Source organism: Mustelus asterias, unplaced genomic scaffold (assembly GCF_964213995.1).
Source record: "Mustelus asterias unplaced genomic scaffold, sMusAst1.hap1.1 HAP1_SCAFFOLD_564, whole genome shotgun sequence".
Classification (NCBI taxonomy): Eukaryota; Metazoa; Chordata; class Chondrichthyes; order Carcharhiniformes; family Triakidae; genus Mustelus; species Mustelus asterias.
The window spans coordinates 221,195-244,143 of NW_027590514.1; the positions used below are offsets into that span (position 1 = coordinate 221,195).

The 22,949-nt window shown below is 45.8% G+C and overlaps 1 protein-coding gene across 2 annotated transcripts in view; it reads right to left on the reverse strand.

Moving 5' to 3' along the window:
- The window catches only part of aplp2 (amyloid beta (A4) precursor-like protein 2), a 193,430-nt gene extending 171,500 nt beyond the window's left edge, over positions 1-21,930 (reverse strand). For both annotated transcript variants that reach the window (XM_078205111.1, XM_078205109.1), the window contains exon 1: positions 21,816-21,930. In XM_078205111.1, the coding sequence (XP_078061237.1) occupies positions 21,816-21,893 (78 nt within the window). In that variant the 5' untranslated portion in view covers positions 21,894-21,930. The remainder of the gene's footprint in view (positions 1-21,815) is intronic.
- Positions 21,931-22,949: the final 1,019 nt, after the last annotated feature.

Consider the following 22,949-nt stretch of genomic DNA (forward strand, 5'->3'; position numbering starts at 1 on the left):
CTGTTTTGCCCACACCCATCCCCATACAATATACCCTCTTCCAACTTACAACCCCTTACAACTTCCATCCATCTGTACCTGACATGCCAATTTCCCCCACCCAACCCCATCTACCCATTCACAATCTCTTCACCCCCTCCACTGAGTCCTCTTCAACCCATCACATCTATGCCCCTCCACCCACAGACTCCACTACTCATCCCCACTTTGACACACACCGGGCAGCGGCCCAGTGACATAGCTCCAGGGACCTGGGTTCGATTCCGGGCTTAGGTCACTGCCTGTGTGGAGTCTGCACGTTCTCCCCATGTGTATGTGGGTTTACTCCGGGTGCTCCAGTTTCCTCCCACAATCCAAAGATGTGGGATTAGATTGTTTGGCCATGGTAAATTGCCCCTTTGTGTCCCGGGAAGCATAGGTTACAGGGATTAGCAGGGTAAATATGTGGGGTTACGAGGATAGGGCCCGGGTAGATTGCTGTCGGTGCAGACATGATGGGCCGAATGGCCTCCTTCTGCACTGTCGGGATTCTATGAAACACACCTCCAACATGCACGCACACCTCAACCTATCATTACCTTCTTGTGACAATCTTTAATCGACAACTCTAGTTTAACCTTGGTGATGGGGAGCTTTTAAGAATGTTAGCTCAGGACAAAATTAATTGACACTTGGACAATTAATTAAAAGCCAGCATGGATTTGTTATGGATAAATTGTGTTTTTTTGACAAGGTAACAGAGGAGCTTGATGAGGCTAAAACGTCACTGATATGGTTTACATGGGCTGCCAAGTGCCACACATCAGACTTCTGAGCAAAGTTAGAACTCATAGAATAAAAAGGACAGTCGCGACATGAATACAAAATTGGCTGAGTGACAGGAAACAAATAGCAGTGGTGGGTGATTCTGATTAAAATGGAGGAAGACTTATCGTGGAGTTCCCCAAGGATCAGTGTCTGGGCCACTGATCTTCCTGAGATATATTAATGATCAAGACCTTGGTTTCAGGAACAAATATTCAAAATTTGCGGATGATAAAAAACTCGGAAATATTGTGACTTGTAAGTTTTGCACTTTCCTCTGCACTAAAGGATGGGTGGTGGATTGGACAGGCAAGTGGCATAAATATGAGATGATTCATAAACTGAAGGGAGTGGAGGAGCAGGGGGACCTGATTGTACATGTTCATATGAAATGGCAGTTGGCAGGACCAGGTTCAGAGCTCAGTTAATAAAAATATGGCATTCTGGACTTTAGTAATAGGGGCATAAGAGAACAAAAGCAAGAAAGTTATGTCAAACCTTCATAAAACACTAGTTTTGCCTCAACTGGAGCATTGCATCCAGTTCTGGGCACCATACTTTAGGAAGGTGGCGAAGATATTAGAGAAAAATAATGTGCAGAAAAGATTCATAAGAATAGTTTCAGGGATGAGGAACTTCAATTATGTAGACAGATTGTGGAAGTTGCAACAGCTCTCCTTGGAGAAGGTTGAGGCATACATAGAGGTATTCAAAATCTTGACGAGTTTTGTTTTGGATAGAAGAACAGTACAGCACAGGAAACAGGCCCTTCGGCCCTCCAAGCCTGTGCCGCTCATTGGTCCAACTAGACCATTCTTTTGTATCCCTCCATTCCCAGGCTGCTCATGTGACTATCCAGGTAAGTCTTAAACGATGCTAGCGTGTCGGCCTCCACCACCCTACTTGGCAGCGCATTCCAGGCCCCCACCACCCTCTGTGTAAAAAACATCACTCTGATACCCGAGTTATACCTCTCACCTTGAGCCCGTGACCCCTCGTGATCGTCACCTCCGACCTGGGAAAAAGCTTCCCACTGTTTACCCTATCTCTACCCTTCATAATTTTGTACACCTCTATTAGCTCTCCCCTCATTCTCCGTCTTTCCAGGGAGAACAAGCCCAGTTTACCCAATCTCTCCTCATAGCTAAGACCCTCCATACCAGGCAACATCCTGGTAAACCTTCTCTGCACTCTCTCTAAAGCCTCCACGTCCTTCTGCTAGTGCGGCGACCAGAACTGGACGCAGTACTCCAAATGTGGCCTAACCAGCGTTCTATACAGCTGCAACATCAGACTCCAGCTTTTATACTCTATACCCCGTCCTATAAAGGCAAGCATACCATATGCCTTCTTCACCACCTTCTCCACCTGTGCTGCCACCTTCAAGGATTTGTGGACTTGCACACCTAGGTCCCTCTGTGTTTCTATACTCTTGATGGCTCTGCCATTTATTGTATAACTCTCCCCCCACATTAGTTCTTCCAAAATGCATCACTTCGCATTTATCTGGATTAAATTCCATCTGCCACCTCTCCGCCCAATTTTCCAGCCTATCTATATCCTGCTGTATTGTCCGACAATGTTCATCGCTATCTGCAAGTCCGGCCATCTTCGTGTTATCCGCAAACTTGCTGATAACACCAGTTACACCTTCTTCCAAATCATTTATATATATCACAAATAGCAGAGGTCCCAGTACAGAGCTACAGATAGAGTAGATAGAGAGAAACTATTCCCATCAGTAGATGTAGAAGGTATAGATTTAATTCAGTTAGTTTTATTCAAACATGATCTACCTTTTACAAATGCTGACTCCAAGTGCCTGCTGATTTTTCCCCAATGATTGTTTCGAAACCTTTATCCACTATTTAGAATAGAATTCCTGCAGTGCAGCAGGAGGCTATTCAGCCCATCGAGTCTGCACCCACTATTCGGCAGGGCATCTTACTCAGGTCCAGCCCCCGCCCTATCACCACACATTTACCCCGCTAATCCCCCAACCTACACATCTTTGGACACAAAGGGGCAATTTACCATGGTCAATCCCACCTAACCCGCACATCTGTGGACTGTGGGAGGAAACTGGAACACCTGAAGGAAACCCACACAGACACGGGGAGAACATGCAAACTCCATACAGACAGCCACCAAAGGCTGGAATCAAACCTGGGTCCCTGGCACTGTGAGGCAGGTGCTTCCATGCCATCCCAATTTCAATGTTAAACTAACAACCTGTAGTTGCTGGAAATGGCTTCAACTACTTTCTTCAATAAGGGCGTCACATTTGCCACTGTGTAATCATCTGGCACCCCTCCCCCCACCCACATATCTAGGGAAGATTAGGAGATTATAGAAAGCTCTTCTGCTCTCTGCTCGCACACTTCATTGCAACCTGGGATTCAAGCCTTCCAAATCAGGTATGTTCAGCAAGCCTTTCCAGTTCCACCTCCCTCTCAAGTATCACCCCATCCTTTACTTTTACTATTTCCATAACTGCTGATATTTTGTCAGATTCCCACCTAAGTAAACAGTGGTATAAAGTACTCAAAGTATTCTAGCCTTGTCCTGTACCTTGAAGCATATATCATCCTCTTTTGTACCTTGACAGGACACACTCCACCTCTTAGTACATGCTTATTATTTACATGCTGGGACATCCTTTTATGTTAACAGCACCCATAGATCCCTACAGTACAAAAGTAGGCCATTTGGCCCATCAGTCTGCACCGACTCTCCAAAAGAGCATCTTACCCAGACCCACTCCTCCAATCCCTGTAACTCCATGCACTCACCATGGATAATCTTGCACACCTTTGGACTGTAAAAGGAAACCAGAGCACCTGGAGGAAACCCACGTAGACATGGAGAGAATGTGCATACTCCACAGTCACCCAAGGCCGGAGTCGAACCTGGATCCCTGGCTCACCACTGTGCCTCCTCATTAACTGCCATTCTATGTTCTTATTCTCTTCTTGTCAGTCTTATTTTCCTCCCCATATCCCTTCTCAACTTATTGTATTTGACCTAATATCCACTTGAAAAATTTACCTGACATGCATCAGACACCGTTTTTTCCCGTTTTGTCATAATCTCTATTTTCTTGTTCATCCAAGGAGCCATTTTTTGATCCCCTACTTTTCACCCTTGTGTGGACATAGCTTGTATCTGAAGCGTCACTTCCTTAAAGACCCCTTCCCATTGCTCCACTGCAGTTCTTCCTGTTGGTCTGTTTCTGTTTCACCCGAGCTGGATCATTCTCATCAAATAAAAAGTAGACCTCTTCCAATCTAGACATTCTACTTTATGGAGAATAGCTACAACTCAGAGGAGACCATTTAGCCTGTGATGGCTCTCTGATAGAACAGTTTACTTCATGGCACTCCCCTGCCTTTTCCCTGTAGCCCTGCATTTTGTTCATTTTCCAATAATGATCCATTTCCTTTTTGAAAGTTTCAATATTGCCTGCCTCCATCTCACATTCTGGCAGCTTGGACCAGGTCCTAATCATTTGCTGTATAAAATTATTCCCCCCGTCGCCCTTGTTTTATTTGCCAATAAAACTAAATGAATTTTTTGATGAAGTAACAGGGAAGGTTGATGAAGGAATGCAATGTATGTTGCCTGTTTGAATTTTCGGAAAGCCTTAAAGGGGAGGTGGTGATATAGTGGTATTATCACTGGACTCGCAATCCAGGGGCCCGGGCTCATGCTCTGGGGACATAGGTTCAAATCCCACCATGGCAGGAGATGGAATTTCAGAATCTAGTCTAATGGTGACCAGGAAACAAATGTCAATTGTCGTAAAAACTCCCCTTAGAGAATGAAACATGCCATCTTTACCTGGTCTGGCCTACACGTGACTCCACAGCAATGTAGCTGATTCTTCAATGGTTTAGCAAGCCACTCAGTTACACCAAACCTATGAAACTGGATGGACCACCTGGCATCATGACATTGTCATATTCGCGTAATCACACCTTGCAGACAATGCCCCGGATACCACCATCACCATCCCATCGACAAGACAGAGCCAGCAGGTGGCTGGACAGTGGTGGGAGAATTCAGCACATCAGTGCAGAAGACAAGGCTGAAGCATTTGCAACCGTCCACAGCCACAAGTGCTGAATCAATGATCCATCTCGGTTTTCTCTTGAAGTCCCCAGCATCACAGCTGCCAGTCCTAAGTCAATTGATATCAAGAAATGGTTGAGGCACTGGATGCTGCAAAGACGATGGGTCCTCACAACGTTCTGGCAATAATACAGAAAATCTTTACTCCAGAACGAGCTGCACCCTTAGCCAAGCTGTTCCAGTGCAGCTACAACACTAGCCTCCACCCAGCAATGTGCAAAATTGTCCAGGTATGTCATATCCACAAAAAGGACAAATCTCACCCAACCATCATTGACAGTGCTATCAAAAAGCACTTAACTCAGCAATAATCTGCTCACTGATGCTCAGTTTGGGTTCCGCCAGGGCCACATACTTCTGACCTCATTACAGCCTTGGTTTAAACATCAACAAAAGAGATGAACTCCAGAAGTGAGGTGACAATGACTGCCCTTATCAAGGTAGCATTTGACTATGCATGGCATTACGGAGTCCCTGATAAACCAGAGTCAAAGGGAATCAGGTGGAAAACTCTCCACTGGTCGGAGGCATATGTAACACAAAGCTAGATGGTTCTGGTTGTTGGAGGCAAATCACCTAAGTTCCAGGACATCACTGCAGAAGTTCCTCAAGGTAGTGGCCTAGGCCTAACCACCTTTAGCAGTTTCACAATAACCTTCTCACCAACACAAAGGTCAGCAGTGGGGATGTTTGCTGATCATTGCACAATGGGATATTGTGCAGTTTTGGTCCCCTTATTTGAGGAAAGATGTAGTGACATTGGGAGCAGTTCAGAGAGGTGGTTCACGAGATTGATTCCAGAGATGAGGGGTTTGTCGTATGAAGAGAGATTGAACAGTTCGGCCTATACTCTCTGGAATTTAGAAGAATGAGGGGAGATCAAATTGAGGTATACAAGATGATAAAAGGTATGGATAAAGTAGACATGGAGTGGATGCTTCCTCTTGTGGGACATTCTAGGACAAGAGGTCATAGTCTTAGGATAAGGGTTAGCAAATTTAAAACAGAGTTGAGGAGAAACTACTACTCCTAAAGGGCTGTGTATCTGTGGAATTCGCTACCCCAAAGTGCGCTGGATGCTGAGACAGTGAGTAAATTTAAGAGTTAGATGGATTTTTAATTGGTAATGGATTGAAGGGTTATGGGGATAAGGAGCATATCAGCCATGATCGAACGGCGGAGCGGCCTTGATGGGCTGAATGGCCTAATTCTGCTCCTATATCTTATGAACTTAAAGTACTTATCATGTATAATGGCAAAATACTGCAAGTACTGGAAATCAAAAATATAAACCAGAAATGCTGGGAAAACTCAGTAGATCAGGGAACTTCTGACGAGAAACAGAATTAACATTTCAGGTTGATGGCCTCTCAGAGCTATTCTGATACCTATTACCCAATCAATGTGTTAATATTTTGCTCTTAACTCCACAAATTTAAATTTTAGCCAACAGTACAGTACATAGGACCTTATCAAATGCCTTCTACAAGTCCATATAAATAACAGCTACAGCCATTCCCTGATCAGTAATTTAGTCAGTTCTTCAAAACATTTAATCAGATTCCTTCTTGTCTTTTAGGCTTTAAATACCTATACTTGTAATTTAAGGAATTAAATTATTTGAACCATTAGTTGTCCATCATTGCAAACAGTCCAACTTTACACCTTTAAGTTAATTCTTGGACTTGAAGAATATGACTGAAATTTGCTGAAGATGCAAGAGTAGAGGGTTTGATGAAGACTGAGAATGAAAGGACTTCAAGGAGATGTTGGCAGGTAGTGCAATGGACAGGCTGGGGAAAATGCACTTTAATTTGAAGAGGTTTGGTGTGATAAAACAAGAATCTTAATATTCAAGTCAAAAACTTCCACATATATATTAACAAACATGGATTCAGTACTTATTTGTCCGGTACACCACTTCTAACCCTTCTTCCCTTATCTGAACAGCATCCACTAAGCCAAATCTGTCATTAACTTCTTTTCCCATGTTGCATATCCCACATGTCCTCATATACCACGTACCAGGATTATCAAATGCCTTCTGAAAATCTATACATGCCAGAACTGCACCACTTCTTTTCCACACCTGATATCTTTCTGGCTGTATTTAATGATCTCATAAATTCATTAATTTGATTCAGACACTGATTTGTCTCTTGCCAGTTTATCCATGTCTCTCTTCACAAATAATAAAGCTATTACACTGGCTGTCCAACATAATTTACAAATCCAAAATGGATTAAAAATTGTGGCCGTGGTCCCTGCAACGTCTTTCCTCTTGGCCTCTTGAGTGCAACATTCAGGGCCCAGTTCCTTATCCACTGTGTTAGGGACCAGATCAGAAACTCCAAGGGATATTATGAAGTTAAGACTAGATCCCAACTATTTTTGACTTTGGCATTAGTGAGGATCAAGTGTTTCACTCCTGGTATGATATTATTGACTCACTAGAATTCTTTTCTCACAACAAACTTTACATAACAATACAGTTTAACGAAAGAATTAGCGCAACTTTTACCAATTGAAGTACTTAAATTACTATTAGTTCCAATTTAAACAATATTCACACAGATGTAAATGGCTCTTCAAAATCAGTTAGCAAAAAAAACAGGCATACGTGCTGGTATGCGGGCTGCAAGTCCTCAAACCACCAGAATACCTCTAGAGAGAGCTATTTTTGAGGAGATCCCAAACTACGGTTTCCAGAGAAAGAGAAAAGCGCTTCTGCTGCTTGCAGATCCAAGCAGAAGCTACCTGTTTGTCCCTCTAAACCTAGCTCCTCCCGTTAGCACAGACTCACTCTTGTCAATCAATCTAATTAAACCCTACTCTGAAACCCCAGGGAAACCCAAAAAATAAACAAAACTGCATTCGCTCAGATTAAAACCAACACCCCAATAACTAGGATCAATCATTCTTCTGCATTCTCAGTATGTGGGCAGCATAGCAGACAGATCGGCACCATAAACCAGAAAAATTTTCATGTCCTTAGAGCATATATATATTTTTACTTATGCATCATTTTACAAATAACTTCAAAGACCTCCACATATTCATTCTCTGCAAGATTAGTCCTCTATTTTGCTGCCCAACATCTAATTAAGCTATAGTATGACCGGGATTAAAAAAAGATCATCTTTGCTGCACATACTGGCTACTATAATCCTGTGAGCGCATTCCTGTCTTAAAAAAAGGGACACAGATAATCATGCTAACTCGATGCAGTATGACCGGAAACTGGCACAATTTACATAACATGCTTGAAAGCATGGGAATACAAGACTGGGCAATTCTACACTGCTTTTCAATTAAAACAAAGACTACTGTCACTGAAAATGAAGATTAACTTCAAGACAGCTGTTCACAACCGGCATACATTTAATACAGTTAACCTGGTGCGTTTGTGTGCATATGCATTTCAGATTTTACTCGTATCAGTTTGGACAAAGGCATTTAATTAACTCAAAATATGCATTTTACCCACATCAGTGAAAAGAATAAAGTAGACAATCTATACATTTGTCCATAAATGTTTCACAATGGATTGACTTTTACTTATTTAACACGTGGTGTTTTTCCATTGTTTAAATGGCAAAGTAGCTGCAGAAATTGCTTTTCATGACTGTCCAACCTCAGTTCCCGTAACTAAAACTGCAAACCAACCTAGTCACATCTTCATCATGTGCTTACTTCCCTTTTAAGTTTCAGTTCAGTTTTAATCTCTTTATCCATGAACTTGGCACTTCCATGCACTCATTTCCTGCCTTACAGGAATCTATTTGTCGCGTAAATGAAGGCTTCTCAATCCTTATTGACTGGAAGCCAGTATCCAGTGGTGTATCACAGGGATCTGTGTTGGGCCCCCAATTCTTTGTCATTTATATAAATGACATTGATGACTACGTGGGGGCTAGGATTAGTAAACTTGCGGATGACAAAGATTAGGCAGGTGGTTAACAGTGAGGCAGAGAGTCTTGGGCTACAAGAAGATATAGACGGAATGGTCAAATGGGCAGATAAGTGGCAGACGGAAGTTAACCCTGAAAAGTGCGAGTTGATACACTTTGGAAGGAGCAATTTGACAAGAAAGTACTCAATGAATGGTAGGACACTAGAAAGTTCTGTGGAACAAAGGGACCTTGACGTGTTTGTTCACAGATCTCTGAAAGCAGAATGGCATGTTAGTAGGATGGTGAAAAAGGCATATGAGACACTTGCCTTATCAGTCGAGGCATAGATTACAAAAGCAGGGAAGTCATGTTGGAGTTGTATAGAACTTTGGTGAGGCCACAGCTGGCGTACTGTGTGCAGTTCTGGTTGCCACATTATCGGAAGGATGTGATTGCAGTGGAGGGGGTGCAGAGGAGATTCACCAGGATGCTGCCAGGGATGGAACAATTAATTATAAAGAGAGGTTGCGTAGGCTTGGGTTGTTTTTGTTGGAGCAGAGAAAACTGAGGGGCGACCTGATTGAGGGGAATCAAGATTATGAGAGGCATCGACAGAGTGGATAAGGAGCAGCTGATCCCCATGGTTGAAGGGTCAGTCACGAGGGGATAAAGATTCAAGGTGAGGGGCAGGAGGTTTGGGGGGGGGGGGAATGAGAGGAAAAGCTTTTTTACCCAGAGAAGGTGACAGTCTGGAATGTGCTGCCTGAGGGGATTCTGGAGGTAGGTTGCCTCACATCCTTCAAAAAGTATCTGGATGAGCACTTGGCACATCATAACATTCAGGGCTATGGGCCAAGTGCTGGCAGATGAAATTAGGTGGGAGTTCAGGTGTTTATAATGTGTCAGTGAGGACTCGATGGGCCGAAGGGCCTCTTCTGTATAATTCTATGATGACATGATTCTTATTCAGCTGTTTGTTAAACTTACTGTTCAGTTAATTTGGTCCATATTTCCTCTAATAAATTTTTTAAAAAAGTATACTGCATCATAAAATCTGAAAGATACATTGCAAAACATTTCAAATTGTTATAACAGTAAAGTGCAATGATATTCGCCTTTCTCCAGAGATCGAGATATCTCCTCTAATAATCACTGAACTCGGCCTTTAAGTTTGACCAATAACTCTATCTTGGACTCATTATCTTTTTCTATTCTTAGAGTGAACTCAACCACATTGTTGTTGCAGTTACTGAATTATTCTCCGAGTAATATTAGCTATTTATTCCACTTCATTTCCCAGAAATCAATCAAGCAATGCCATTGTAGGAGCAGAAACAGTGTGTTCTCGGAAGCACTCTGATGACATATACTGATTCAAATCTACCTCGGGGTAATTAAAACCATCTCATTCTTATTGCCCTGTTCTTCTTTCATATCCCTGTGAATGTTGGAAAATCATGATGTGGAGATGCCGGCGTTGGACTGGGGTAAACACAGTAAGAAGTTTAACAACACCAGGTTAAAGTCCAACAGGTTTATTTGGTAGCAAAAGCCACACAAGCTTTCGGAGCTCTGTTATGTCATCCTTTCTCTCATCTCCATTGTTCGGCAGTGGGTATTCAAGAATTTATTATTTCCTTAATTCTTCTCTGTTAATCCTACAGCGGAGATTCACACGGATGATCCCAGGAATGGTAGGCCTGACATACGATGAACGTCTGAGGATCGTGGGATTATATTCATTGGAGTTTAGGAGGTTGAGGGGAGATCTGATAGAAACTTACAAGATAATGAACGGCTTAGATAGGATGGACGTAGGGAAGTTGTTTCCATTAACAGGGGAGACTAGGACGCGGGGGCACAGCCTTAGAATAAAAGGGAGTCACTTTAGAACAGAGATGAGGAGAAATTTCTTCAGCCAGAGAGTGGTAGGTCTGTGGAATTCATTGCCACAGAGGGCTGTGGAGGCCGAGACGTTGAGCGTCTTCAAGACAGAAATTGATAAATTCTTGATTTCTCGAGGAATTAAGGGCTATGGGGAGAGAGCGGGTAAATGGAGTTGAAATCAACCATGATTGAATGGTGGAGTGGACTCGATGGGCCGAATGGCCTTACTTCCGCTCCTATGTCTTATGGTCTTATCCTTATGCTCTGATGGATATTAGGGAACTTGGGGAAATAAATGGTGAAGTCTTGAGGACTGTACATATTACAGAGGTAGTGGTGCTGAAAGTCTTAAAATGCATCAAGGTCGATAAATCCCCGGGATCTGATGAAGTGTATCCCAGGACGTTGTGGGAGGCTAGAGAGGAAATTGCAGCTCCCCTAGCAAAATTATTTGAATCATCAACAGCCACAGGTGAGGTGCCTGAAGATTGGAGGGTGGCAAATGTTGTGCCTTTGTTTAAGAAAGGCTGCAGGGAAAAGCCAGGGAACTACAGGTCGGTGAGTCTAGCGTCTATAGTGGATAAGTTGTTGGAAGGTATTTTGAAAGACAGGATCTACAGGCATTTAGAGAGGCAAGGACTGATTAGGGACAGTCAGCATGGCTTTGTGAGTGGAAAATCATGTCTCACGAATTTGAGTCTTTTTGAAGGAGTAACTAAGGCGGCAGATGAGGGCAATGCAGTCGATGTTGTCAAATGGATTTTAGCAAGGCCTTTGACAAGGTACCGCATGGTAGGTTGCTGCATAAAGTTAAATCTCACGGGATCCAGGGTGAGGTATCTAAGTGGATACTAAATTGGCTTGATGACAGAAGACAGAGGGTGATTGTAGAGGATTGTTTTTCAAACTGGAAGCCTGTGACCAAGGATTGGTGCTGGGCCCGATATTTGTCATTTATATCAATGATTTGGATGAGAATTTAGGAGGCATGGTTACTAAGTTTGCAGGTGACACCAAGATTGGTGGCATCGTGAAGAGTGAAGAAGGTTATCTAGGATTGCAACAGGATCTTGATCAATTAGGTCAGTGGGCTGATGAATGGCAGCTGGAGCTTAGAATTATAGAATCCCTGCAATGCAGAAAGAGGCCCTTCGACCCATTGAGTCTGCAGCGACCACAATCCCACCCAAGCCCTATTCCCACAACCCCACCCACTTATCCTGCTAATCCACCTGACACTAGGGTCAAGTTAGCACGGCCAATCAACCTAACCCGCACATCTTTGTGGGCGGAAACCGGAGCGCCCGGAGGAAACCCATGCAGACACGGGGAGAATGTGCAGACTCCACAGAGACAGTGACCCGAAGCCGGAATTGAACCAGAGTCCCTGGCGCTGAGGCAGCAGTGCTTACCACTGTGCCACCATGCCGAAGCTTTGAGATAAATGCGAGGTATTGCATTTTGATAGATAAAATCGGGGCAGGGCCTACTCAGTTAATGATGGTGCGTTGGGGAGAGTTATAGAACAAAGAGATTTAGGGGTACAGGATCATAGCTCCTTGAAAGAGGAGTCACAGGTATACAGGGTAGTGAAGAAGGCATTCGGCATGCTTGGTTTCATTGGTCAGAACATTGAATACTGGAGTTGGGCATCTTGTTGACATTGGCAAGGTCACACTTGGAATACGGTGTACAGTTCTGGTCACCTTATTATAGAAAGGATATCATTAAACTAGAAAGAGTGTAGAAAAGATTTATTAGGATGCTACCAGGACTTGATGGTTTGAGTTATAAGGAGAGGCTGGATAGACTGGGACTTTTTTCCCTGAAGCATAGGAGGCTTAGGGATGATATTATAGAAGTCTATAAAATAATGAAGGGCATAGATAAGGTAGATAGTCAATATCTTTCCCCAATGGTAGGGGAGTCTAAAACTAGAGGGCATAGGTTTAAGGCGAGAGGGGAGACACACAAAAGGGTCTAGAAGGACAATTTTTTCCACACAGAGGGTGATGAGTGTCTGGAACGAGCTGCCAGAGGCAGTAGTAGAGGCGGGTACAATTTTGTCTTTTAAAAAAAAGCATTTAGACAGTTACATGGGTAAGACTGGTATGGAGGGATATGGGCCAAATGCAAGCAATTGCGACTTGCTTCATGGTAAAAACTGGGCAGCATGGACAAGCTGGGCCAAAGGGCCTGTTTCCATGCTGTAAACCTCTATAATGCAGCAAGATAATCCTTTCCAAAAACAGTGTTGCAATCTCTCTTTAGAATGTCTAGTTTTTAGTCCTGCATCAGTCCAAATAATTCTAATACATACCAACTGGAGTACTGTACTTTAGGAAAGTACTGAGTGTGTTAGGAGAGAGAGAAAAGATTCATGAGAGCCCCAGCCCTGCCCAGGGCTGAGAAACTTCAGTTATGTCAATCGACTGGAAAAATTGGGACTGTTTTCTTTGGAGAAGGTTGAGAATATATTTCAGGGCTGTATTCGAGATCACAAGATGTCAAGACAAAATAGATAGGGGAAAACTTCCCATTGGTGGAATGATTGAGAAAAAGGGATCACATATTTAAGGTAATTGGCAAAAGAAGCAATGGAGATATGAGGAAAACATTTTCATGTAGCAAGTGGTTATAAGTTGGAATATGCTGTTAGTGAGTGTAGTCCAGGCAAGTTCAATTGAATCATTTAGGATATAATTGAATGTGAAAAGGAACCAAGGTCTGCAGGGAGGAAGAGAAGAGGTGGCAATAGGTAAATTGTTCCGAGAGAAACCTGACAAACGATCGGCGAGATGGCCTCCTTCTGTGCCGTAACAATTCTATCATTCTGCGCATTAACTTCCTCAATAACCCCACCTATGTTTTGACCAATTCAATTCTCCTGAACTCCCCTTTCTTCAAATCTGTTATCTATTATTTGCCTCTCTAATGGTACATTAATGTCAACTCCACCAGCAAAGACAATGCTTTCAGTCCTATTTCAATGATCAAACCCCTTCCGTGCTACCCCATTTTGCAAACTACAGATCATCCTCGTTATCTTGCCGTTCTTATTCTGACAAGTATGTGGCACCAACAGTTTATCCGAGTTCACCACTCCAGAGGCCTTGCTGTTTAATACAGGGGGGCACAGTGACACAGTGGTTAGCACTGCTGCCTCACAGCAGTCCCGGGTTCGATTCCTGGCTTGGGTCACTGTCGGTGCAGAGTCTGCACGTTCTCCCCGTGTTTGCGTGGGTTTCCTCCGGGTGCTCCGATTTCCTCCCACAGTCCAAAAGACATGTTGGTTAGTGCATTGGCCATGCTAAATTCTCCCTCAGTGTACCCGAACAGGTGCTGGACTGTGGCAACTCGGGGATTTTCACAGTAACTTCACTGCAGTGTTGATGTAAGCCTGCTGTGACACCAATAAATAAACTTTGTAAACATGTCCTAATATCTAAAATTCCCTATGCAAGAGCCTAAATTTATTTCATCCTATGCCTTTGGTTTCAGTGGGTGGGATACATTTCTTCAGAGCTGTGAGGCTGTGGAGTTCATTTTTTGGGTTAATGGTTCCGACAGAATCAAAGTCACCATTCTGGATTAGGTTGAATATGGGTTGAAAGGGGGTTACCAGGATGTCGGGAGAAGCTAGGTAATATGTTCGAATTATTTGTTCATGTGGAGGGTAAACATCAACACTACTCTGATTAAGTGGTCACCACAATATCTAGGTCCCAGAGGATTGGAGGGTAGCTAATGTGGTCCCGTTATTTAAGAAGGGCAGGAAGGATAACCCGGGAAATTATAGGCTGGTGAGCTTGACGTCCGTGGTAAGGAAGTTGTTGGAGAGGATTCTTAGAGATAGGATGTATGCGCATTTAGAAAGGAATAAATTCATTAACAATAGTCAGCATGGTTTTGTGAGAGGGAGGTCATGCCTCACTAACCTGGTGAAGCTTTTTGAAGAAGTGACTAGAATGGTTGACGAGAGAAGGGCCGTGGATGTCGTCTATATGGATTTTAGTAAAGCATTTGACAAAGTCCCTCATGGTAGGTTGGTGCAAAAGGTTGGATCTCATGGGATAAAGGGGGAGGTGGCTAGATGGGTGGAGAACTGGCTTGGTCACAGAAGACAGAGGGTGGTAGTGGGTCTTTCTCCGACTGGATGCCTGTGACTAGTGTTGTTCCGCAGGGCTCTGTACTGGGACCTCTGCTGTTTGTGATTTATATAAACGATCTGGAAGGTGGTGTAACTGGGGTGATCAGTAAGTTTGCGGACGACACGAAAATGGCTGGACTTGCAGATAGTGAGGAGCATTGTCAGAGGCTACAGAAGGATATAGATAGGCTGGAAATTTGGGGAAAGAAATGGCAGATGGAGTTCAATCCAGCTAAATGCGAAGCAATGCATTTTGGTAGAACTAACGTAGGGGGGAGCTATACCATAAATGGCAGAACCATAAAGGGTGTAGATACGCAGAGGGACCTGGGTATGCAAGTCCACAGATCCTTGAAGGTGGCGTCACAGATGGAGAAGGTAGTGAATAAGGCATATGGCATGCTTGCCTTTATAGGACGGGGCACAGAGTATAAAAGTTGGGGTCTAATGTTGCAGGTTGTATAGAACGTTGGTTCGGCCACATTTGGAATACTGCGCCCAGTTCTGGTCACCACACTACCAGAAGGACGTGGAGGCTTTAGAGAGAGTGCAGTGGTGATTTACCAGGATGTTGCCTGGTATGGAAGGGCTTAGTTATGAGGAGAGATTGGGTAAACTGGGGTTGTTCTCACTGGAAAGACGGAGGATGAGGGGTGACCTAATAGAGGTGTATAAAATTACGAAAGGCATAGATAGGGTGAACGGTGGGAAGCTTTTTCCCCGGTCGGTGGTGACGTTCACGAGGGGTCATAGGTTCAAGGTGAGGGGGAAGGAGGTTTAACACGGATATCAGAAGGACGTATTTTACACAGAGGGTGGTGGGGGCCTGGAATGCGCTGCCAGGCAAGGTGGTGGAGGCGGACACACTGGGAACGTTTAAGACCGATCTAGATAGCCACATGAACGGAGTGGGAATGGAGGGATACAAAAGAATGGTCTAGTTTGGACCAGGGAGCGGCGCGGGCTTGGGAGGGCCGAAGGGCCTGTTCCTGTGCTGTATTGTTCTTTGACTTCAGCTCTCAAAATGTTTTGCACTCTTCCCTGTTTATCCCGGAATCTGGGAGGCAGTTCCATCGTCTGCACTCTCGTCCCAACTACAAAGCTTCACTGCTCTCTTTCTGGACTACTTGCTCTGTCGTGGTGTACGTGGTTACACTCCTCTCCGGATTATCATTGCCACAGCAATTCAGTACTGGATACCTGTTTGTCAATTCAACGCTCAGGAGGATCTTTGCACTGGCGCAGCTCTTCCTACCCCAATCAGTCCTGCTGTTTTCTGCACACTGCCTGCAATACCAGTCATGCATATATATGACATGATGAACAAGCCGTAAGCTGTATTCTTAGTGTGGTCTGATCAATGCATGCTAAATCCCGAGTTAATTTTAAATGTGGCTTTGTTCAATTCACCTGTCTTTGAGTTTTCCAGTCTGATCAGAGTAGCACTCCCTGCACACTTTTAGCATTGCTCAGAACTGGCACAGGACTCTTTAAAAAGTAATAAATTTTCAAGCGTGATTAGCCAACTCATACTAGTGCCAACATGTCTGCTGTTCCATGCCACAGAAGTATGTGCAAGTTAGAACAGGCCATTAAGTCCAACTAGTTTTGGCATTTACCTGCCACCTGAGCAAATAGTTCCAACACATTTACTCAGCTTGTCCCCCTCACCTTTCAACCCCCTTTCCTTTGTCCTAGTCAATCTAATCTTGAATGGTGACCACTAACACTAAAAATAAACTCCACAGCCTCAACTCTGAAAAAATTTCTCCCATTCATTCCCCATCCCTACTTTAAAGCTATTGAATTTAATCCTGTATCTAGGGCTCCTCAATAATTAGAGACCCCCAGGGCTATGATGAAAGATTATCCAGACTTGAAACATTCGCTCTATTCTCTCTCCACAGATGCTGTCAAACCTGCTGAGATTTTTCAGTATTTTCTGTTGTAGTTTTGAATATGCTGGGAGACCACGTTACTGACTGGTGCACCATAGTTATTATGTAGGTGCATGGCATGGTGCACACAGGGATGGCAGAGTCTGGCATACAGCATCCACTATAGGCACAGTGCAATGCTTATCAACAAGAAATCTGGATATGCGCCAGTTAGTTTTCCTTGCTTCCATTATAGTATGATAGGCTTCTTCCAAAAGATCACTCATCTTTATGAGCCAGGGCGGTGACTGCTGGTAGATAATTCAGCCATGGTAGACATCACGTTGAATCCTATCTCATCCAAAAATGCACACTCTCTGGAAAGGGCCATTGAACAAGTGGTAGGAACACTGGCTGATCTTTGTGCTCGACAGCACAGGTTGCCAACTTTCTCAGTACAACCTTGATAGGTTGGATGTTTGTTCTGCAGTGAACAATGCATTTACTGGCTCAACAATTGGAGAAGCTCAAAATTCCTGTGCCTTCAAAGGTTCTACTCAGAGGTGAATGCTTATTTGAAGTTTCACTAACAGCACATACCATGACAACGTCTATCACTATCTGCAGTCTAAATTTTAACTAACTTCCCCACTAGGTAGAAATTTAAAAACTAAAAATTGTTGGCAACAAAACTAACTTGAATATTCTATTAAGGAGATCTTCAATAAGAATTTCCCAACATCAGTTAGCTGTAAAAGATAGCCGCAATCTCCAAAGCTGCTATGAATAGTTTTGCAGCTCGTACAATATGCAAAGTGAACTAGATTGGGAAACCTGGCAAAGATTGAAAGACCTTCCTGTGCAGATTGTTGTTGTTCGTGAACTGTATCACATAATAGTCTATGTTATTAAAGAGCAGCACAGCAGTTTAATCTATGACTGAATCCAACCCTTTAATGCTTCTGGAATGTGCAATGGGTACAATTGGCATAGTACTACATCATAAATCTTCCCTTTGCTTTTCAACAGCCAGATAAAACTGCCTTGACTAATGCTGTATGTGACAGAATTGGTATTAGGGTCATGTATCAGCATTTAACACCTGCAAGACAGTCACACACTTCTCTGATTTGACTATTTTAGTCTTGGGTGAATTAAAGCTTGCCCTCTGCTCTGCGCAATTCATGTGTTATCTAATAGGAACAGCATTACAGAGAAATAAATACAAACTGTAACATGAAGCAAAAACACGGCCAACTGGTCTGTATCAGCATTTATCCCCAATGTAGACATGACCCAAGTCATATTTACCCCCACCTCCCCCTGTTCTGATACCCTTTGGTCCCTTTTCCTTTATCTACCTTGAATGCTGACAATTCTGCCACAACCACTATCCTTAAGAAGTGAATTCCACAGCTGTCTCATATAGTCAATGTTGAAAGGCAGTCAGTGAAAAGCACCATTTTTGTACGAGGTGAAAACTCCCAAATTACCACTAAACATCCAAGTTCTGATCCTTGGATCGAAAAGCAAAATATTGCAGATGCTGGAAAACTGACCTAAAACAGAAAATGCTGGAAATAATCCCCAGGTCAGGCAGCATCTGTGGAGAGAAGGCAGAATTAATGCTTCAGGTCAATGACTTTTTGTCAGAACAGTTCTGATGAAAGGTCATTAATGTGAAACATTAACTCTGTTTCTCTCTCCACAAATACTGTGACCTACTGAACATGTCAAACATTTTCTGCTTTTATTTCTAACCCTTTAAGTTGGAGCTGTTTTAATCTAAAAGCCAAAGCTAAATAAAGGCATCGGGGGCACAGGTCTAAAGTGCGAGGGGCAAGGTTTACAGGAGATGTACGAGGCAAATCTTTTACAAAGAGGGTGGTCAGTGCCTGGAACTTACTGCCGGGTGAGGTAGTGGAAGCAGATACGATAGTGACTTTTAAGGGACGCCTTGACAAATACATGAATAAGATGGGAATAGAGGAATATGGTCCCTGGAAGAGTAGGGCGTTTTAGTTCAGTCAGGCAAAATGGTCGGTGGAGGTTTGGAGGGCCGAAGGGCCTGTTCCTGCGCTGTAATTTTCTTTGTTCTTTAATTGGATATTTAGAATAATGTCAACATAATGCAGTCTCCTCACCCTGATTCTCAGTATGAAGCCTGAAGTAACCAGTTTCAAGGCTTCTGGCCCTTTGAAGTTACTGCAAGGGACACAAGCTTGACTCTAGATAAAAGACTTAATAACCACACCCCAAAGGTTGGCAACAGTTTCAACAAGCAGTAATGAACCAATATATCTGTTCAAAAAGTCAGGATTAACAATGGGAAATTATGTTGTTCACCTCTGATCCATCACTACTCCTGCTGCTCTTTAACTTGCACAGTTTGCCAATTTAAAGCTCAACGCTGAAAGCCACTTAATTGCATTTTTATGAAAAAAGTGGGGTCTTTTTTGAGAAACTTTCCGCTCACCCAGCACAACATGAACAGAGACACACTGTGACACAAGCCTTTTTATTCACACTTCAAATACTTAAAAGATTTCAGAAGCAGCTGGCATTCACCATCACAACCTGGCTTGTTGCTGAGGTTCAATGGATTTGTGCCCGTGAACAAACTAAGCAATGGTGCAAAGGTATTTGATGAAGTGCCGCACAACAGACTTGTGAGCAAAGTTATAGCACCTTGAATAAAAGGGACAGAAGTGACATGGATACAAAACTGGATAACTGACCGGAAACAGAGTAACTAGCAGTAGTTTTTCCAGACTGGAGAAAGGTTTATAGTGGAGCTCCCCAGAGGTCAGGACTAGGACCCCTGCTCTTACTGATATATATTAATGACATGGACCTTGGCGTAAAGAGCACAACTTCAAAATTTGCAGATGACAAAGACTTACAGTACAATGAAGCATGAAGAGGATAGTGAAGAACTTCTAAAGGACAGGTTGGTGGAAGTGACGGATGAAATTTAACAGAGAAGTGTGAAGGGATTCAATTTTGGTAGGAAGAACTCAAAGAAATATAAAATAAAGGGTATAATTTTAAAGGAAGTGCAAGAAGTACCTGGGTGTTTATGTGCATAAATTATTGAAGTGGCAGGACAGATTGCAATCAGTTAATAAAGCTCACAGTATTCTAGGCTTTATCAATAGAACCATTCTTGCAAAAGCAAAGAAGCTCCAAAAACTGTATTACAGTATTACATCCAGTTCTCAATACCACATTTTAGGAAAGACTGTGAAGGCATTACAGAGGGTGGAGAAGAGATTCACAAGAATGGTTCCAGGGATGAAGAACTTCAGTTACACAAAGACTGGAGAAGTTGTGACTGCTCCCCTTGAAGAGAAGATTTGATCAAGATCTTGAAAATCATGAGTGTTCTGGACAGAGTTAGACAGGAAGAAACTGTTCCCATTGGTGGAAGGACCAAAAGCCAAAAGGCATAGGTTTGAATACACTGCCTGAATGTGGCAGAGGGAGATTCAATCAAGGTTTACAAAAGGATAATCTGAAAAAAAAAATGTTGCAAAGCTACCAGAGAAAGACAGTGGAGTGGCACAAAGCGAATTATTCATTCAGAGGGCCAGCACAAACAGCGGGCCAAATGGCCTCCTTTTGTGCTGAAATCATTCTGTGATATTGGTGTCCTGGGACTGCAACTCAGGATTAGCATACGTACGCAACACTGTGAAGGTGAGAGAAGCAGAAAGCACTGAAACAGCAGTCAATGTGACAAGCACAAAGCAATAGCCGCACCACTGCACCACTGCCAGCTGGCACACCTGGGTGTTTGTACATGATGCAGACTATATACTTGCAAGTCATTCATTTTAATCTGTGCCTTTGCACAAACAAAAAGATTTGCAGATATGGGCTCAGTTTGTATTAACGGTGTAGGTGTCTGAAGAGTGCACCGTGCATGGTGATCACTTGGACTTCTGAAAGACACCTTTATTCAAGGAGCTGTTCTGCAGATCACAGGGACAAAAGTCAGCTCCTTGGAAAGAAAAGCAGATGCTGTAGGCCGACATGCTGCGAGGAATGGGAAAGGAGCGCGACCATTCCCACAACAGCACACGAAGCAAACCCCTCAGAGCAGAGCAGCCCGAACAGCAACATTCACATTATTCACCAAATACACCCCCACCCGGGTCACTGAAAACACCCCCAAACCCCATCAACAACCCCCCCCCCGACCCCCATCAACAACCCCCCCTTCCCAAACCCCAACAAACCCCCCCCAACAACCCCCCTCCCCAAACCCCATCAACAACCCCCCCACCCCCAACCCCCCTCCCCAAACCCCATCAACAACCCCCCCCCAACCCCCCCCCGACCCCCATCAACAACGCCCCCACCCCCAACCCCCCCAACAACCCCCCCCCCAACCCCCCCGACCCCCATCAACAACCCCCCTTCCCAAACCCCAACAACCCCCCTCCCCAAACCCCATCAACAACCCCCCCACCCCCCCTCCCCAACAACCCCCCCCAACAACCCCCCCACCCCCAACCCCCCTCCCCAAACCCCATCAACAACCCCCCCCCCCCAACAACCCCCCATCAACAACGCCCCCACCCCCAACCCCCCCAACAACCCCCCCCCAACAACCCCCCATCAACAACCCCCCCACCCCCAACCCCCCTCCCCAAACCCGATCAACAATCCCCCCCCCCAACCCAACAACGCCCCCACCCACCCCCCCAAACCCCCTCCCCAAACCCGGTCAACAACTCCCCTCCCCCGGGTCCTGAGCCCAGCAGCACATTCCCAGCTCCATCCTCCCGCTACTCCAGCCCGGGGAGCGGGGAAGAGAGAGAGCCCCAGGCCCGGCACTCCAGCCCCCCCGATCCCCCCTCCCCGGGTACCGCACCCCCCCCCACACACACCCCCGTCCCCTCCCCGGGACACGGGCCCGGTACCCGCACTCTCCAGGCCCGGCTCCCCCCGGGGCTGGGAGCCGCTCCCTCCCCCGGGCTCAGGCCGGCAGCCGCGGGTATTTGTGAGGAGAATCAGCCGCTGATGAACGGGCCTGAAGCGGCCCCGCACTCGGTGTCCGCTCCTTACCTCCACATAGGCGGCCCGGCCGGGCACGGCCAGCAGGAGCAGAGAGAGAAAGGCGCCGGCAGCCATCATCCTCCCCATCGCACTCTGCGCGCCCCCGCCCCGCGCGCGCTCACTGCACTCTGCACGCCCCCGCCCCCGCCCCCCGCGCGCTCCCGGACCCCGCGCGCGCTCACTGCACTCTGCACGCCCCCGCCCCCGCGCGCTCACTGCACGCTGCGCGCCCCCGGACCCGCGCGCGCTCACTGCACTCTGCGCGCCCCCGCCGCGCGCGCGCTCACTGCACTCTGCACCCACCCTGCGCACTCAGTGGCCTGCACCCACCCTGCGCTCTCTCAGCACCCTGCACCCACCCTGCGCACTCAGCATCCTGCACCCACCCTGTGCACTCAGCACCCTGCGCTCTCTCAGCACCCTGCACCCACCCTGCGCACTCAGCACCCTGCACCCACCCTGCGCTCTCTCAGCACCCTGCACCCACCCTGCGCACTCAGCACCCTGCACCCACCCTGTGCACTCAGCACCCTGCACCCACTCAGCACCCTGCACCCACCCTGCGCTCTCTCAGCACCCTGCACCCACCCTGCGCACTCAGCACCCTGCACCCACTCAGCACCCTGCACCCATCCTGTGCTCTCAGCACCCTGCACCCACCCTGCACCCTCTCAGCACCCTGCACCCACCCTGCACCCTCTCAGCACCCTGCACCCACCCTGCGCGCTGAGCACCCTGCACCCACCCTGCGCACTCAGCACCCTGCACCCACCCTGCGCTCTCTCAGCACCCTGCACCCACCCTGCGCGCTGAGCACCCTGCACCCACCCTGCACCCTCTCAGCACCCTGCACCCTCTCAGCACCCTGCACCCACCCTGCGCGCTGAGCACCCTGCACCCACTCAGCACCCTGCACCCACCCTGCGCTCTCTCAGCACCCTGCACCCACCCTGCGCTCTCTCAGCACCCTGCACCCACCCTGCGCTCTCTCAGCACCCTGCACCCACCCTGCACCCTCTCAGCACCCTGCACCCTCTCAGCACCCTACACCCACCCTGCGCGCTGAGCACCCTGCACTCTCTCAGCACCCTGCACCCTCTCAGCACCCTGCACCCACCCTGCACCCTCTCAGCACCCTGCACC